The sequence below is a fragment of the Oscarella lobularis genome, chromosome 3 (genome assembly GCF_947507565.1).
Source record: "Oscarella lobularis chromosome 3, ooOscLobu1.1, whole genome shotgun sequence".
NCBI lineage: Eukaryota > Metazoa > Porifera > Homoscleromorpha > Homosclerophorida > Oscarellidae > Oscarella > Oscarella lobularis.
Window position 1 is genome coordinate 2,759,110 of NC_089177.1, and position 19,416 is coordinate 2,778,525.

Sequence of the window (19,416 nt, forward strand, 5' to 3'; positions counted from 1 at the left end):
GGGCAACACAACATGCACATCGAATTAACGCATCTTAAGCGGGGTCGTTCTGATCGAAATAAGTGGCATTGTTTACGAGAAAAAAGTTTTATTGCGAGGGTCTATATTCTGTCTACCAAAAGTGACGTCATAAATTCGAAACCTTACTTGTAGCGTGACGAAGATCGCCTCTTTTTTGACGGCGTAGCACTCCCTTTAGCCGGCGGACCTCTTCTTTTCTTCGTATTTTTCTGCATTTCCTTTTCCTGTTTGTCGTTCTCTTTTTCTTCTTCTTTTTCTTCTACTTCATCCTTGTCTTCATCGGAGTAAACCTCAGCAGTCGGTTCGACGTCGATAAAGAAATCGTCTCTAGGACGAGCTGTTGCTTTCTTTTTCTCTGGCTTTTTCTGCACTCCTCCAGCTTTCTCAATAGGAGCCAGAGATGCAACGCTTCCTCTCATCGCTTCCCACGTGTATTCCACAAACTCGGAACTGACCTGAAGTCGATTCATTCGCGCCAAATGCCGTTCGCCGTACGAAATCAACCCCTCGACGGACTTCTGCATCCCGGCAAACGAAGCCAACTCGTCCGGACGGCAATGCTTTAGAATAGCGTGCAAAACCCTGTGCGCAATCCAGCAGGTACGCGCACTCGAATTCCAGGCGACGATGAAATTGACGAGCGTCTCGAGACGATCGCGTCTCAATCGATTCACAACGGGCTCAATGCGCTCGCCTCCAGACTCGATCAATCGTCCAAATACGTCGTAGAGCCGTTGAGGTTGATTCAAAGCGAGAGCCAAGTCGACAGCTTCCTCGTACTTATTCGATTGGATCATGTTAGCGAGACGTTGTCCCATGAGGACTTCTTCCTCCAATGCAGCTCGTTCTTTTTCTTTGATTTCCTCGCTGCAATCGGACCACGTTACCAAAGTCGAATCGGCTCCGCCGGACACCAGCGTCATTTCGTTGGCGTCGAGGCAAATGGCCCACACTCTGTCGGCGTGTCCGTCGAGTGTGGCGGCCGTCAGTCCTTTCTTGATGTTCCACAGCTTTATGAGTCCGTCACTCGCGGAGGACAGCATCTGCATACCGTGGCTAATGAAAATGATTCGAAGCACCGAAGCGCCTGGATGACCTTCGAGCGTCGTAACGCACGTGCCGTCTGATATTGCCCAGATTTTGATTAATCCGTCGCCAGAACACGTTGCCAGGCAGCGGTCGACAGGAGAAAAGGCAACGCACCAGACCCCCTTCTTGTGACCCGATAGTACAGAGTGCAACGACATTTCGTCACCATCACGACCAGATAGCACTGGTAAGGTCCAGATTTTCGCCGTTTTATCCTGAGAGCCGCTTGCCAGGAGTTTATTGTTGGGCGACACGGCCACAGCGTTGATGTCTTTATCGTGAGCTTTCTGCGTGAGGAGTGGATGAAGATCGCGAGGTAGGGAATCCTGTGCGTCGTAACGAATGTCCCAAACTTTGATTGTGCTGTCTTGGGAGCCAGAGATGACGTAGGAACTGCTTCTGTTGGCGATAGATAATGCTACGGTTCCGACAGGACCCGTGTGTCCCTTCCCCACGCCAACGCACGTGAAAATATCGTCTTCTTCTTCTGCTTTCATTTTTGACCAAAGACGAATTGTGGAATCTTTTGCTCCCGTGGCAATAAGACGTCCGTCTTTTGACACGTCGACGCAGAGCACTATATCTGTGTGGCCAGAAAGAATTTGACTGCATTTCACTGATCCCACCGATTGGATTTTTACGTCGGCACTATTCGATGCAACGACGACGTCACGGGATTCAGCGGGACCGTTGATACACTTCACGTCGAGAATCTCGTCACTGTGACCGATAAAGCGTTTCTTCAATTGAAATTTGTCATGTGAAAATTCCCAAATTAATACGTGATGATCGGACGTGACTGTGGCAAGTCGACAAGAAGGCAGAATAAATACTTGAGACAGAAACGAATCCGCGAGCATCGCGGATTGACTATGAAGGCACTTTCCATCTGACTGCCACACTTTGAGTATGCCCTTACGCCCAACTGTGATAAAGAAAAAGACCTCGTTGCTCTTTGACTTTAATTTACTGCTTCCTGGACATTTCATTGATTTCATTTCTTCATCTGACAGGGCAGCAATATTCTCCAGCTCCTCGAAAACCGGAATCGTGCGAGACGGCGTCCCTCCCTCCCAGACGTTCACGATTTTATCGCGTCCACAGCTGATGACGTTGGAATCGATAAAATCAATTCCAGTCACAGGACTGCTGTGACCAATCAGTTCTGACGTGCACCGACTCTTCTTCAAGTCAAACGCTCGAATGACACAGTCGCCGCTACTCGCAGCGTACAACTGTCCGACACTCGTATCAGGATGAAATTTGAGAATCTGAACGACGCCAGTCGTCCGACCGCGAAAATTGTGCGTCCAGTACGAACGCGTTGCATCCCAAATTTTGATCGTGCCGTTGCTGAAGCCGATGGCGACGAGCGTCGACGAAGCGTCGAAGACCATTTGAGACGGCGGCGACGAATGCTCGCCTTTGAACGTTCGGTTCGGACGCGACGGCGGCGACGGCGGCGGAGAGGGTCCCCCCAGTTCCCATTGGTCGATTAGACGACTGCGCGACCATCCCGTTAGGAGAAATCGGTTGTCGGGGCTTGGAGCGAAGCAGACGATCGAGTCGCCCGCGTCGTTGTCGTCGTCGTTCCGCTTTTCTTCGCCGATCGTCGCGAGGAGCTGATCCGTTTCGACGTCGAGCCTCTTGATCGCGTTGCCGCATTGGAAGTACAGGGGATTCGATCCTTTTACCGCGCCACTCGTGAAGAAGGCACTCGTCTTCGATAACAAGGAAAAGCTCGTTTTGAGCATTGCGGTTGCACGTGTGATGGCACCCCCGTATAGTGAAACGAAGTGGATATTGGTCCGGCAGCCGGACCATTATCATTACAGCTATTGGTCCGGCAGTCTAGCATTATAAAGACCTGCGATAACGCCCCGTTTCCAGGGTTGCCGCGATAGCTCAACGGGCAGGGGGGGGTGCGGGGCCGGGGTGCGGGGAGGACCGGTTGCATGAACCACGGGGCACGTGACGGGTCGCGGGTTCGAATCCCGAAGCGTTCTCGTTTATTTTTTCTTTTCTTTTTTTCTTTTTCTTTTTTTCTCCGTACCCAACCGGCAATATACGATCACCCGCGACTGTGGCTTAACCGCCCGTAGCATGGTGGTTCCAGGGGGGCGAAGCCCCCCTCTGCGACCTATGCTCATTGGGGCTGTTAAGCCCGGAGCGGGGCCGCCATCGATACCAGTAAGGTTTAGGGTTAGGATTGGGTTAGGTACAAGAAGAAAACGTTTTTTAGGCTAGGTTAGGTACATGCTGGGGACACGTACGCTAACTGCCGGACCAATAGCCGTAATGATATTGGTCCGGCTGCCGGACCAATATCCACGCCGATAATGAAAACATAACAAAAGAAAAACGAATTTCTACGTTTTAATTATTGCAGTCAAATTACTGACGCATTTGTCTACGATTGGATGCCCATACACTGAAGAATTCTCCATTGGTAACGGCAACATCCTCCGCCGTAATCGTGCCGTAACATATAATGAACGTCCTGCTTCTTCTCTTTCTGTTTCTCCTACTAAGAACTTCATTGTCTTTACAATGCTACAGCTGCCAGGAGGCAGACAACAGCTGTTTGACGATCAGCGACCATTCTCAAGTCAACCGCACGATCTGTCCTGAAACGGGACAAGAATCGTGCTCCACAACAATCGTCGTCGCTCATCAGCAAATCGTATCAATCCACCGAGGTTGCACGAACTCGTGCGTCGAAATCGCCGACTGCTTCGACGTGAAAAACGGTGACGAAACGCCCCGAACTTGCCGTACGTGCTGCGCGACGAACGACTGCAACGACGACGAAGGACGACCGTCGCACACGCGAACGCCACCGCCGCCAAGTCAGCTAAGATCCGATCGATTTTAGAGCGCCGAAAATGACTCTTTAGGCGCGGGGGCGGAGCCGAGTCAGACTTGCCGAGACGGCTCCATGTTTCTCTGCGCGGCGAATAAGACGTGCATCGATGGGAGGAATCGGTGTGACGGGCGCGACGATTGTGGCGACGGAAGCGACGAGATGAATTGCCGTCAGAGTAGGAGAAAGAATTTTTGGTAGGCGTGGCGACTTCAAGAAATAATATTTATTTTCGCCAGATTGCTCTGCAAGCGAGTTTTTCTGCGACGGAGTGTGCAAACAGCATTGGTTGCGCTGCGACGGATCGATCGATTGTCGTGACGGCACCGATGAAGTCAACTGCAGTTAGTAGTAGATACATCCACAAATTTTCAGTGTATCAATTTCTCTTACAGGTTATCCTTGTGCAGCGTCTGATTTGTGGCCGTGTGCTTCGAATCATAGATGCATTTTGATTGAGAAAAGGTGCGACGGTGCGGTAGATTGTCCTGATTATTTAGATGAGTTGAATTGCGGTGAGTACAAAGTCCTTGAACTCAAACAGAGAGAGATATCAGAATTCTCGTTTATAGTCACCTCGTGCCCTAAAGGAGAATCTTTATGTGGTGACGGTGCCAAGTGCATTTCAGATTCAAGTCTCTGCGATGGATTCGCCGACTGCTGGGATAAGTCTGACGAATTGGGATGCGGTGAGGACGTAGTAACTGCGCGCGATTTCCCTTTTGCAAAGGCAGTTTGGAACAGGAAAATGCAAGTCAAACGAATTCACTTGCAAATCGGCGAAAGATAAATCAATACAGATCTGCTACTCCGCAGCTCAAATCTGCGATAACGCTTTCGACTGCAATGACGGTCGAGATGAATTGAGCTGTTGTACGTCATGCACGTCATTCTCGTATTTCTTATTTCCCGTGTCTGCGTTTAGTCCATCTCTGTAATGGCCAGTTTCATTGCAACAACAGTGGCGTTTGCTTTTCCGAACGTGACATGTGCAACGGCGTGACCGATTGTCCTTATTCAATAACGGACGAATCGAATGCTATTTGTCAATCAAATGGTATGCCAACCTTCGATAACCCATTAACAAGGCAACCTGTTTCTGAAAGGAAAAGGATGCCAATACGCATGTCACAATGAATTTGGATTTGTATCTGGTTGCTACAATGAGGCAGATGTTTGTGATAAGATCCCAAATTGCTCTGACGGATCTGACGAATCGTCTTGTTGTACGCGTGATAGGGTGACAGACGTTGGCACTGATCATTCCTAAATTGCACTCTAGGGCAATACAAGTGTTCCAGTGATCCGCTTATTGTTTACTCGCCAGCCAGGCGATGCGACGAAGAGTGGGATTGTCCAAACGGCGAAGATGAGCGTGGCTGCGGTACGACAGAAAAGCACTGCTTTCTGTGTTAAAATGTTTTGTCGACTTTAGATACTTGCGGAGAAGAAGAGTACTTCTGCATGGCACCTTTCGCCATAGACTCCACATGTTATCAGTGCCACACGCAAGTTGATTGCGAGAGGAAAAGAAATCAACTATGCCGTATACATAATAGATTCAATACTGCTAATCTGACCGTGTACTCTTCTTATAAGGTGACATCACAATCCGTGGTGACATGACCCCAACGTCTTTCTTTGGATCGTTCAGCGACGACAGCTATTGTAAGTGTTTATTGTATAGTATTCAACGATTTCTTTCTATCCTTTCAGATTCAACTGGAAGTGACACTTACATCATTGTTTCAGGTGTCATTACAGGGAGTCTTCTTCTCCTCTTGTCAACGTCTCTATTTATCCATCGTGCCCGTCTGATTCGCAGGCGCAATGCGTTCCTACGAGAAAACGTTCACTTATCCACCCTACTACGACGTACAGAAGATCTGCCTCCAGCCTATACTCCCTGTCCTTCAAGAGAGACGACAGAAACACAGACACCTGAAGCGGAGAACTACGATCAGCCACCTCCCGGCACGCCACCTCAAACAGAGAGATCAAATCCTGATGAAGCCGAAGTGCTACCGACATATGAAGAAAGCGTGGCAATGAATGGTGACAACATTGATGCTGATAGCGATAGTGAGACAAATGACGATGATGGAATCCAACTTGTTCCTTCAGTTTGAGCAACTTCTGATTTTTTATACGTATCGCGAGCTGCTATTTTGTTTATAGTTGAGACGCCTTGTCAGTTGTGAGGCCCTCGCAAAAGGCGTCGAGTGTAACAAATGATTGCTTCTTTGCATCTCTTTCTCGAACAGATACCGAATGAGCTGCAGTAAATGACGTCGTCTCTTACCTGTAGTCTGCTACTATTCTTTTTTTTTTGGTCTCACCTTCTCGTTCTCTGTCTCCCACAACGACAATGAAGTTGTATTGAAATTGCTGAGCTTCCACGATCTTTCTAAAAAAAAAGCGCGACAAAAAATTTTTGAAGAGGTAAAGGAATTTCTCATTTTACTTATTCATTGTAATTGAGGAAATATTAACGTCGGCGTAGAAACCTGCATATTACGATTAATCATTCGAAAGAAGGAGCAATCTTACACAACCTTTCTCTATCAGCGTTCTGCACACGTTTTCCGCGTAGTCGTTCACTCCACGATGAACAGGTAGAACTATGCACTAAATATAGAAAATGCCGATTATTTTTATGTGAAAAATGGAGATTTTCTTTGCCTGTCGAGGACTCAGCCACAGCGGCCACTTTCCCGCGTAGTGCTCAGTCAGAATTCCCAGCATGCGTTCGAACGATCCCAAAATTGCTCCTGAAATCAAACGTGCACGTATAAGATAAATAAAGACGACGTTTAGTACGATGAATCATGACGGGTGAATGCATTGCTCCGTCGGATCCTAAATTTATCAAATCAAAAACTAAAAAGATTTGCTTGTCTAAAGAAACCTTTGTATTTTAGATGAAATCGTTCAGGTAATTGAAAATCAAGTTGTATTGTTGCCGTTTGATGTTGTCTAGGAGAAGCTTGCTGTTGGTATATATAGTTGATTATTGCCTATGGGAGATTTATACCTTCCTAGTGCATCTGTTACAACGACGTCTATTTTTGGACCATAGAATGCTCCGTCTTCTGGATTAAGAGTCCACTTCTCAGACATATTGTCAAGACAAGATTTTAATTGAATCTCCTAATAAAGTCTCGATTAGAGTAATAATTAATTATTTGGACGGCAGATCACTACATACAGCTGCATCCCAAACAGCCAAACTTCCCATATAATCCTTAGGTCTTGTAGACAGACGCAATTCGTATTCAAACCCTATAATAGCACCAATTTAGTTTCAAAAGAAAGACACTAAGACTACATTGTACCAAAATCTTTATAAAGTTTATCAACTAAATCAAGACAAGACCTTAGAAAGACAAAAGTCGCAGAATAAAATGACTTTTTGACAGCTCACTTACTTGACTTCTGATGCAACTTGTTCATTGGAACAAAATATATGAGCATCGTCCTGATGAAACTGCCGTACTCTTGTAAGACCAGACAAAGCCCCTGAGACTTCGTTTCTACAGCAGCCTGTTGGAGTAGATTTCAGAAAGAGTATAGTGGTCGACTAACCTGTGAAGAGGACTAAATTCTGCCAAGCGAATAGGCAGGTCTCTGTAGGAACGCATCTGCTGCTGAAAAACTAGACAGTGAGCGGGACAATTCATCGGTTTCAGAGCAGATCTAACGGCCTAGAGAGAGAAAGAGCGGAGAACCATGCAAATGATGACGTAAATCTCGCGCAATCTACCTTTGGTGATTCTTTGTCTCCGTCCACTAAAAACATATCTGATGCATAGTGCTCCCAGTGACCTGAAGTTTCCCACAGAGATTGACTAAAAACCAGAGGTGTGAGGACCTAGAAGAAACTGTAAAGGCAATATGACCAAAATCCCCAAATATGAAACCTCGTTGTATCCATTCCGTCTACAATAAATCACAATTAATTAAGCCATCAAATTTAACTCTTACTATTCCTTACCTATAGTAATCGCTAAGATAGTTTTTCAAAGAATTATATATTCTCGTCCCGTGTGGTAAAATGAAAGCAGATCCTGGACTAATACGCACGTCCTAAGTATTAATTTGTAGGCTAGTCACTAAGCACCTGTGTGAGTGCGTCATGTAAAGTTGCTGCGTTTTCCCGATAAGTCGATGATCACGTTTCTATTTGTATGATCAATGGTTTTTGTAAAAAATGCTTGCTTCTTCACCTCCGCTTCCTTTCTTCGTTGATTCCAAACTTTCAACTAAAAACAAGGGATCCTGTCACGGTAAGTAAATCTTTTATGTTCAACTGACCTGAGACGTTGAGGGAAAGGATATGCCGTAAATGCGTTGAAGATACACCTGAGAAGAGACGCACGTTTCTGATGCTTTTGTACACACACACACACAGTGTCTGGCTACCTCATTGTCACTTTGCCAATGAACACCTGAAACCTTCAACAACAAAATACAGGAAAAAATACACTATTAACTAATCAACGATTTACTTTATAAAATTTGATTGCTTTGATGTGATTTGTACTAGGAATGTGAGGGCCCCGGCAAAGATCAATAAAATCTCCGCATTTGTATAGAAAAACAGGACTGTCATCTTGAATTTGATCAATAAAATGCAGCTTGAATCTGCGAGCATGACGTCAGAAATTCTACAGGCTGCCTAAATAGATTATGCGCCTGTTGTAATGAAACACTTCTCTTGCCACGTTTTTTGATACTTCAAGCCGCTCAAACAAATGCCCAGCCTCAATAAATGAAGCAGCAATGTCTGAGAGATGGCCCAGGTCATTCTATAAAAAACCATTACAATATCTCTTCGCTTCTCAACACCATCTTTACATACTTCAGATACAGTTAGACCAGACAAGTGAACGTCATAGAAAAACCCTTCATAAGAAGATTTCAATATTATTTAAAGATTTGCGTCCATACCATCCTCTAATCCAGGACCATCACACAATTCCACGTTTACTCTGTCACCATATAAACGTTCCAGAGCATAGCCAAGAATATGGGAAGAAGAATGCCAGTACACCTTTTTATGCAAAATAATTAGTGGCTTATGATCATGGTCACTCACCTTCTTTGCGGAGAGACTATCTTCGAAACTGTGCAATGTAACATCATCAATTGATATTTCCCGTGGAATTGCAGACAAGTCAATGACGTTGTTTCCGAGCTTTGCTACTACACTGTGGCAACTGTTCGAATTTTCATATCTGTTATGCACACGTTAGAATCGCTTTAGAATCACAAGTCGACTTGGACATGCCGGTGTAGGTGGTTTGGACGTTTGCAAGCTTCTTCGTTCCAAACTGCACGTCTCTGGCGAGCAATTACTGAATAACTACGCGACGAGCTGCAGGTCGCAGTGGAAAATAGGCGAATAAAACCACTGAAGGCCATATAAGCGAGGTCGAGGAAATACGGGCAATGTTGTCTAGCGCGTCGCCATAGGAGCCGGATGAAATGATGGAATTTGTGCTCAAGAACCGAGACTACCAACAGAGGGTCGTGTCCTCGGGTCATTTTCCGGGTAAAGCGCGCAAGAAAACAACTCAGCTACATGCAGGGTATAAAATCGTCACTGCCTCCGGTTGCTACGATTTATCCACCGGCCCAACGACGTAGGACGACGGGTCTATGTCTTTGTTGTCAAATGATATAGGTGCAGTGGCTTCGGATCCCGCTCCTCCGTACACGGGATTGGCAACCTGTAACTCGGCGGCGCGATTTAATACGTACTTACCGCCTGTCCGTTTCTTGACAATAACAACGACGACGACGACGACAATAACAATAAGCAGAACGAGGCCCACGGCAAGTACGATCCACGCCCACATTGGTATAGCGCTTCCGTCGCCCGTCGTCGTGTCCGTATTTCCTAAGGGACTTTCGCAGTAGTATCCGCTAAAATCCTCAGGACAAGTGCATTGAGCCAGTGTCGTGGACAGAGTTGAGCATTCTCCGCCATTCTCGCACGGCGATTGGTCGCACGTCACCTTCGTACACTCGTTTCCGTTGCCCTTGTAACCAGGAAGGCACTCGCACGTGTAACCATTTTCCTTCGAACTGTCTGCCTTGCAGTATCTTTTTTCGTCGCAAGGACTTGCAAGGCACGGGTTCATCGGCACTTCGCAGTACGGGCCGGTATATCCAGCCAGACAAACACAACGTCCATTTTGACAGACGCCGTCATTGAAACAAGGATCCGAACAGGTCGTAGCGCTTGTCGCAACAGTATCAGTGACTTCGGGTGGCTGCCTGGTTTTCTTTGCAGTTGTAGGCTGTGCCGTTGTTGATTGAGCTGTCGAAGGTTTGGTAGTCGTCATAGGCTGTGTAGTTGTCGTTTTAGCTGTTGCAGGCTGTGCAGTGGTAGACTGCGCAGTTGTCGGTTTAGCCGTTGTAGACTCAAGCTGTTGAGTCGTTGGCATGGCTGTTGAAGGCTGTTGAGTCGATGGCTTGGTTGTCGTAGGTTGCATAGTTGCCGGTTGAATCGTTGCAGGCTGTTGAATCGTTGGCTTAGACGTCGTAGGCTCCATAGTTGTCGGTCCAGTTGTCGTAGGTCGTGCAGTCGTTGGCTTAGCTGTTGTAGGCTGCGCAGTTGTCGGTTCAGGTGTCGTAGGTCGTGCAGTCGTTGGCTTGGCCGTCGTAGGCTGCATAGTTGTAGGTTGTCGAGTCCTTGGCTTGGCCGTCGTGGGCAGCATAGTTGTAGGTTGCTGAGTCGTTGGCTTGGCCGTCGTAGGCCTCAGAGTTGTAGGTTTCTGACTCGTTGGCTTGGCCGTCGTGGGCTGCATAGTTGTAGGTTGTTGAGTCGTTGGCTTGGTCGTCGTAGGCTTCAGAGTTGTAGGTTTCTGACTCGTTGGCTTGGCCGTCGTGGGCTGCATAGTTGTAGGTTGTTGAGTCGTTGGCTTGGCCGTCGTAGGCCTCAGAGTTGTAGGTTGTTGAGTCGTTGGCTTGGCCGTCGTTGGCCTCAGAGTTGTAGGTTGCTGAGTCGTTGGTTTGGCCGTAGTAGGCTGCATAGTTGTAGGTTGCTGAGTCGTTGGCTTGGCCGTCGTAGGCCTCAGAGTTGTAGGTTGTTGAGTCGTTGGCTTGGCCGTAGTAGGCTGCATAGTTGTAGGTTGCTGAGTCGTTGGCTTGGCCGTCGTAGGCCTCAGAGTTGTAGGTTGTTGAGTCGTTGGCTTGGCCGTAGTAGGCTGCAGAGTCGTAGGTTTCTGACTCGTTGGCTTGGCCGTCGTGGGCTGCATAGTTGTAGGTTGTTGAGTCGTTGCCTTGGCCGTCGTAGGCTTCAGAGTTGTAGGTTTCTGACTCGTTGGCTTGGCCGTCGTGGGCTGCATAGTTGTAGGTTGTTGAGTCGTTGGCTTGGCCGTCGTAGGCCTCAGAGTTGTAGGTTGTTGAGTCGTTGGCTTGGCCGTCGTTGGCCTCAGAGTTGTAGGTTGCTGAGTCGTTGGTTTGGCCGTAGTAGGCTGCATAGTTGTAGGTTGTTGAGTCGCTGGCTTGGCCGTCGTAGGCCTCAGAGTTGTAGGTTGCTGAGTCGTTGGTTTGGCCGTCGTAGGCCTCAGAGTTGTAGGTTGTTGAGTCGTTGGTTTGGCCGTCGTAGGCCTCAGAGTTGTAGGTTGTTGAGTCGTTGGCGTAGCCGTCGTAGGCAGCGTTGCTGGAATGTATACATCGTCAATTGACCATACGTCTAGACCCGTTCCACTAGCGGTCGCTTGATACCAGCGAATGCGAGTTAAACTCGTTTGTGTTGCAGCGGGTAATGCGTAGTTATAAGTCTGACGAGAAGACGAAGTGATGGTCTGCATGAGCGTCCATAAGGCGCCGCCGTCAAGCGAATACTGAACGACGACGCGTTCTTGACTGCTACTGGGGACTCGGCAGCTCTGGCCGCCTTCTTGGAATGTGAACCGGAGCGTCGTCGCTGAGGTCAAATCCAAGTCCACCGTCTCCAAAATGCGTGAACGGCCGATACTACAAGTAAAACATTAAACGCGAATTTCACTCATGCGGTGCTGCTCTTACTTGAATACTCCAGCTTTGCCCGACGAAATGACGCCGCACGTCGTCCCAATCGTTTGACCTCCAACCCATGCCCACTTTGAGCTCGACAAATCGGCTTCAAACGTTTCTCTGAAATGTGTTGGCGTCGGCGTGGAGGGAGTCTCGCACGCTTTTCCATGATAGCCCGAATCGCACACACAAGTACCTAAATAAAAATAAAATAGTCGGGCTCATTTTCGAGCCTCCGAAATCCTAACTGACCGCAGACGCAGTATCCCCATTTTCCGTCTTGGTCATAATTCGCCGTCGTCGAGCACCACAGCTCGCCCTCGCGATGGTCGCCCGTGCACGCATTATACGTCGTACCGCCTCGACTGAACGGAAAAACGCACGACTCGCCGTCGGCCGTGCCGCCGCAAACGACCGTCTGCTTTCGGCTCTTCGTGCACCTGCCGTGTCCGTGACAATTTTTCGGGCAGCGAAGACCAACGTAAATGTTATCAATGCTCCAGCCAGTATTCGCCGTCACGCTTGGCTGTCTCCATCGCAATTCCGTTTGATTGGTCTTCACTGCACTGGGTATAGATATTTGCATGCGCTTCCAATTGGTGAAGAGAACTGACTGATACGAACTTGAACTCTATGAAGAAACAAGGTAAAAAACAACATTTCGAACTAATGCGCTAGTGCTGACTTACGAGTGTTCCGTTGCAGAGAGACGACGTGCTCGGGTAGCAAGGTGTCAACACCGAATTCCACGATAGGCCGTAGTCATTTGAGTATTGAACTTGAACGTCGTAGCTGGACGACGATTGTACGTACGGAACGGCTCCCATGTACAAGTCAAATTGAATGACAAAATCTCGTTCAATGCCCATAAGACGATTTTGCTCGGAGAATCCGATATGGTTCAACGACCATTGGTCGAGTCCACTACCGCTGTTATTTAGCTGTCGCCAACGAATAGCCGTGCTTGTTGTTCTAGCGGAAAAAGGCAGTGCGACGCTGACGGGTTCGGCCCTTCGATAGCCTGTTGAAATCGAGTAAATATTTATAGAAGATCTCTTAAAACGTTTCTATTCAGTACTCACCGTTGTAGTTAAGAGTTTTCAAACGCGTAAAGACGGTGCTGCCCGACGGAGAATACTCAACAACAACATCTTCGCCCGCGTTGGTTGTTGTACAGCCACTGCCTCCAATGACAATGTAAAAGGTGAGCGTCCTGACAAGACAAGTAAATACATGATGGCTCAAGAATGTGTTCGGCTTACCGCGCAGCTCGCAAGTCCAACCGAGCAGTCTCAATAATTCGGCTGCCGGATGCAGTAAAAAATGCTTGGTACGTTCCATACGCTTTGCAATCCGCCGAACTTGTGATCGTTCCCCCTGTGATTGATTTCCACTTGCTCAGTCCCCTGAAAAGAAAAACATCAAATCGTTTCAATTTGTTTTCGCCTCTGCCTTACCCAAACGCTTGTCCGCTGACAAAGTCTGCTGGGAATGATAAAAGAGGCACAACCGAAATCGACGGAAGAGATTGAGAAAAGATGATGTAGTTTAGAGACCATTCGTCTGTGTTTGCTCCGCCGTTCAAAAGCTGACGCCAGCGAATTGCCGTTGAGCTTGTTTTCGCAGCAAAAGGCAACGAAACTTGAACAAGCGTGGGCGACGTGTAAGCTAATGACGATCAATTAGAGACAGAGCATTTGACTGGAGATGTTCGTGATGCTCGTACCGTTGTAATTGAGAGTGTAAAATGTGGTAAACGACGAACTTCCTGAAAGTGAATATTCCATCACGACGCTGTCGGGACTCTCCGTTGTATCACAGCCGCTGCCGCCGAGGACAAACCAAAACGTAATCGATCTGTGATTAGAGACAAAAACATGCAGTTTTTAAAACTACTGGTAAATTGATTCTCACGTGACGTAGCGCAAATCCAACGATGCCGTCGTGATATAACGCGATCCGCTGGTCCTGAAAAACGCCTGATACGACGATCCGTACGCCTTGCAATCGGCAGCGGTCGTCACCGTTCCTTCCGATATACTGGCCCACATAGATGCGCCACTAGAAAAGAGAAAATTGACATTTTCTTTCATCCACCGTACGACACTGCAGCTTCTCTTACCCAAACGTCGTCGACGACGAAAAGTCTCGCGGAAAGTTAAGCTGATTTTTGGAAACTCTGACCGAGTACGTTCCGTTGATGACAATTTTATTCAATGACCACTCGTCCAAATTGTATCCACCGTTCTGAACCTGTCGCCATCGGATCATCGTGTTGGGAGTTTTCGCTTGAGATGGCAAGGAAATCGTCACTTGATCAGCTGATGAATAGGCTAAAAATTATTAGGACCAGATAGTAATGTGAAAGATGCAATATGAACGACGAACTGCCAGGGTAGATAATGAGCATTCTCGTGAACTTGGTGTTTCCCCACGGAGCATATTCGACATAGATATACTCTCCCGACTCTACGTTGTCGCATCCGTTGCTGCCGCTTCCAATGATGATATAAAACGACAGCGTGCTAGAAATAAGAAAACGAAGATCCATCGAATGAGGAATTATATGACGACGTTCTTACGTGGCCCGGCTCAGATCAAGAGACTGTGTCGTAAGACTACGATCACCGGAGCCTCTGAAGAAGGCTTGATACGTTCCGTACGCTTTGCAGTCGGCAGACGACGTGATTACTCCGCCGTCAATTGATTTCCAGAGAGGCGCCGAAGAACTGAAACAAAATCCAATCTCTATATCAATGACTACTGTGGACCTTTGCACTCACCCGATAGCTCGATTTGTGTCAAAATTCGCTGAAAAGATGATTGTGTTCCCGCTGAGCGCGACGGTCGATGTGGGAAATGACACAACGTACTGCGGATCGGTGCCGTTCACACGCACATTATTCAACGTCCACGTGTCCAAGGTCGCTCCCGAATTTGAGCGCTGACGCCATCGCAGCATCGTCTTTAATGTCTTCGCACCCGACGGCAATGGAACGATCACCAACGTCGGCACAGTAGCTGAAAACGCACAAAGATTCCATTATTTAATCAATAAAAGACGTCGCTCGCTTACTCTGGTAACTGACGGTATAAAGGGACTGAAACGAACTGCTTCCCGACGGCGCGTACTCAACGACGACGTCTTCGCCCGATTCGGAATCGTCGCAGCCATTGCCACTGCCGAATATAATCCAAAAGCTCACCATACTGCAAAGAAGAAAATTACACGACAGGTTCGCCGAGAATGTGAAGCCAGAGTTTACTCGGCTAGTGTCAAGTCAAATTGTTTCGTCGTAATCTGTCGAGTTCCCGAGCTGGCGAAATAAGCCTGGTATTGTCCGTAGGCTTTGCAGGATGGCGAAGTGGTAATGGTGCCGCCCGTTACGCTCGCCCATACCGTACTTGACGAACTGAAATGTTTACGTCATGCGTCGTTTTCAGAGCACGGTTAAAATCTACTCTCACCCGATTGCCTGCGAGTCGTCGAAATTTGACTTCAGTAGCGTTATTTCCATTTTGACTTCAGCTAAAGACGTCGTCGAAAGATTAAGAGGAATTGTGTTGGCAAATCGACCGATCGACGTCGGAGAAGTCGTCTCGTTGAAAACGAGAGCGTTGTCGCTGTCGTTTCGACCGAAGACCTAGACATCCAAAACTTCAAAACTTCCTGTCGAATCCAACTAAATCGTGGTCTATCTCACCCCTGTCGAGGATCCAGGACGAGAAAGCCAATTGCAGTCGTCCAAGGAATCGAAATTCTCTTGAAGGAACTGGGGCGACTTTTCGTTTATGACGAAATTGTCAACGGCCCACACTTGACTGTCCTTTCCGCTAAACGCCGATTCTTGACTAATTCGAAATCGCACTTTGTTTGTTTGAAGGAATTGAGGTATTTGATAAACAACGTGAAGAGCAGCCGACGTCACCCTGGCAACAGATAAAGATATAAAATCTCTAAATTTGCATACACTGTATTCTCCTTTACGTTATGCGTTTTGCCACGATAAAAGGACTGTTATTGATTGAATATTCAATCCGAGCTTGAACATCACCCGTCGTTCCGGGATACGGGCAAGTCATCGTGTCAAATTGAATCGCTTTGGCCGCTGTTGCTGTCAACGAGTGCGTAGTCTGAGAACAAACCATTTCGCTCTGCGCTTTCTTCAAAAATCTCAATTACCAGCATTCGTGACGAATCTGCCGTAGTTCCAAAGATGGCCGATTTTCCCGATAAGGTTCCCTTGTTGGAGCACGCGCTCTGCACAAGAACTCCGTTGCCCGTCGTCAACGTCCTAAACAGGCCCAACTCATTCAAAACCGCGTCAACCAAATTGATCAATGAAAGGATTGACCATTTTGTTGAGTCGGGATAACTTCCCGCCGTCGTAGCATCGAAATCGTCGATTACGAGACTTCCCCGTGCTGTGCAATCTGCAAGCGGAAAAAAACCATAAACTTTTGCTTGCTCGAGAAAAGCCGTGACCCTGTCTAACGGTTAGGAACGCCAAGAGTTAGCAAAGAATTTTACTCGTGGGGCCGCAGCCCCAAAACAAAGAGCCAGGTTCGGTGTGGCTCCGCTAGTCTACTAGAAGTGGCCGCCAGAGCACGAGGCGACCTACCACGTTGTTCCAATGATACTTCCTACTCCTAGAGCGTTTACGGACACGGCTACCCTCACGCAGCCCTACCCCTACTCCTGCATGCAATCAGAACAATTGGACTCCATTAGAGGTAGATGTCCTGCGCTTTTTACCCGGTGGTGTATACAAGGTTGGCTTGGCCGTCGTGGGCTGCATAGTTGTCGGTTTAGACGTTGTAGGTTTTTGAGTCGTTGGCTTGGCGGTCGTAGGCTGCATAGTTGTAGGTTGTTGAGTCGTTGGCTTGGCGATCGTAGGCCGCATAGTTGTAGGTTGTTGAGTCGTAGGCTTGACCGTTGTAGGCTCCATAGTTGTCGGTTGTTGAGTCGTTGGCTTGGCCGTCGTAGGCTGCGCAGTTGTCGGTTCAGGTGTCGTAGGTCGCGCAGTCGTTGGCTTGGCGGTCGTAGGCTGCATAGTTGTAGGTTTTTGAGTCGTTGGCTTGGCGGTCGTAGGCTGCATAGTTGTAGGTTTAACCGTCGTAGGTTGTTGAGTCGTTGGCTTGGCCGTCGTAGGTTGCATAGTTGTCGGTTTAGCCGTTGTAGGTTTTTGAGTCGTTGGCTTGACCGTCGTAGGCTGCATAGTTGTCAGTTTAGCCGTTGTAGGTTGTTGAGTCGTTGGCTTGACCGTCGTGGGCTCCATAGTTGTCGGTTTAGCTGTTGTAGGTTTTTGAGTCGTTGGATTGGCTGTCGTTGGATTGGCTGTCGTTGGATTGGCTGTCGTTGGATTGGCTGTCGTTGGATTGGCTGTCGTTGGATTGGCTGTTGTTGGCGTAGCCGTCGTAGGCAGCGTTGCTGGAATGTATACATCGTCAATTGACCATACGTCTAGACCCGTTCCACTAGCGGTCGCTTGATACCAGCGAATGCGAGTTAAACTCGTTTGTGTTGCAGCGGGTAATGCGTAGTTATAAGTCTGACGAGAAGACGAAGTGATGGTCTGCATGAGCGTCCATAAGGCGCCGCCGTCAAGCGAATACTGAACGACGACGCGTTCTTGACTGCTACTGGGGACTCGGCAGCTCTGGCCGCCTTCTTGGAATGTGAACCGGAGCGTCGTCGCTGAGGTCAAATCCAAGTCCACCGTCTCTAAAATGCGTGAACGGCCGATACTACAAGTAAAACATTAAACGCGAATTTCACTCATGCAGTGCTGCTCTTACTTGAATACTCCAGCTTTGCCCGACGAAACGATGCCGCACGTCGTCCCAATCGTTTGACCTCCAACCCATGCCCACTTTGAGCTCGACAAATCGGCTTCGAACGTTTCTCTGAAATGCGTTGGCGTCGGCGTGGAGGGAGTCTCGCACGCTTTTCCATGATAGCCCGAATCGCACACACAAGTACCTAAATAAAGTAGTCGATCGCATTTTAATTTGGAGCCTCCGAAATCTCAACTGACCGCAGACGCAGTATCCCCATTTTCCGTCTTGGTCATAATTCGCCGTCGTCGAGCACCACAGCTCGCCTTCGCGATGGTCGCCCGTGCACGCGTTATACGTCGTACCGCCTCGACTGAACGGAAAAACGCACGACTCGCCGTCGGCCGTGCCGCCGCAAACGACATTCTGCTTCTGACTCTTCGTGCACCTGCCGTGTCCGTGACAATTTTTCGGGCAGCGAAGACCAACGTAAACGTTATCAATGCTCCAGCCAGTATTCGCCGTCACGCTTGGCTGTCTCCATCGCAATTCCGTTTGATTGGTCTTCACTGCACTGGGTATTGATATTTGCATGCGCTTCCAACTGGTGAAGAGAACTGACTGATACGAACTTGAACTCTATGAAGAAACAAGGTCAAATAATGTTTTAAACTAATGCGCAGTGACTTACGAGTGTTCCGTTGCAGAGAGACGACGTGCTCGGGTAGCAAGGTGTCAACACCGAATTCCACGATAGGCCGTAGTCATTTGAGTATTGAACTTGAACGTCGTAGCTGGACGACGATTGTACGTACGGAACGGCTCCCATGTACAAGTCAAATTGAATGACAAAATCTCGTTCAACGCCCATAAGACGATTTTGCTCGGAGAATCCGATATGGCTCAACGACCATTGGTCGAGTCCACTACCGCTGTTACTTAGCTGTCGCCATCGGATAGCCGTGCTCTTTGTTCTAGCAGCAATAGGCAGTGCGACGCTTACGGATTTGGCGGTTCGATAGCCTGTTGAAATCGAGTAAAAAAGATCTTTCAAAACCTTTCTATAGTATCAGTACTCACCGTTGTAGGTAAGCGTTTGCAACAACGTGAAGACTGTACTGCCCGACGGAGAATACTCAAGAACGACGTCTTCGCCAGCGTCGGCTGTTTTACAGCCACTGCCTCCAATGACAATGTAAAAAGTGAGCGTCCTTACGAAAGAAGTAAATACTTTATAACTTTCCAAATGTGCTCAGATTACCGCGCAGCTCGCAAGTCCAACCGAGCAGTCTCAATATTTCGGCTGCCGGATGAAGTAAAAAATGCTTGGTACGTTCCATACGCTTTGCAGTCAGCTGAACTTGTGATCGTTCCCCCTGTGATCGATTTCCACTTGCTCTGTCCCCTGAAAAGATAAAACATCAAATCGTTCTAATTCGTTTTCGCCTCTGCCTTACCCAAACGTTTGCCCGCTGACAAAGTCTGCTGGGAATGATAAAAGCGGCACAACCGAAATCGACGGAAGTGATTGAGAAAAGATGATGTAGTTTAGAGACCATTCGTCTGTGTTTGCTCCGCCGTTCAAAAGCTGACGCCAGCGAATTGCCGTTGAGCTTGTTTTCGCAGCAAAAGGCAAC

The 19,416-nt window shown here is 48.0% G+C and overlaps 2 protein-coding genes and 1 pseudogene across 3 annotated transcripts; 1 reads left to right on the plus strand and 2 right to left on the minus strand.

Moving 5' to 3' along the window:
- Nucleotides 1-47: 47 nt before the first annotated feature.
- On the minus strand, nt 48-2,877 carry LOC136184736 (transducin beta-like protein 3). Its single transcript, XM_065971695.1, has one exon. The coding sequence runs from the start codon at nt 2,862-2,864 to the stop codon at nt 144-146; it is 2,721 nt and encodes a 906-aa protein (XP_065827767.1). The 5' UTR covers nt 2,865-2,877; the 3' UTR covers nt 48-143.
- Nucleotides 2,878-3,595: 718 nt separating this feature from the next.
- On the plus strand, nt 3,596-6,221 carry LOC136184740 (LDL receptor repeat-containing protein egg-2-like). 2 transcript variants are annotated; one of them, XM_065971699.1, is made up of 12 exons: nt 3,596-3,959; nt 4,008-4,151; nt 4,213-4,317; nt 4,369-4,488; nt 4,546-4,662; nt 4,718-4,846; nt 4,899-5,030; nt 5,080-5,199; nt 5,256-5,357; nt 5,409-5,519; nt 5,573-5,641; nt 5,690-6,221. In XM_065971699.1, exons 1-12 carry the CDS (start codon nt 3,602-3,604, stop codon nt 6,100-6,102), a joined length of 1,920 nt encoding a protein of 639 aa, XP_065827771.1. In that variant the 5' UTR covers nt 3,596-3,601; the 3' UTR covers nt 6,103-6,221. The 2 variants fall into 2 exon arrangements, with proteins under 2 accessions (XP_065827771.1, XP_065827772.1); XM_065971700.1 differs by having other exon boundaries at nt 5,591-5,641.
- LOC136184739 (threonine--tRNA ligase 2, cytoplasmic-like) lies at nt 6,070-9,407 on the minus strand (annotated as a pseudogene).
- Nucleotides 9,408-19,416: the final 10,009 nt, after the last annotated feature.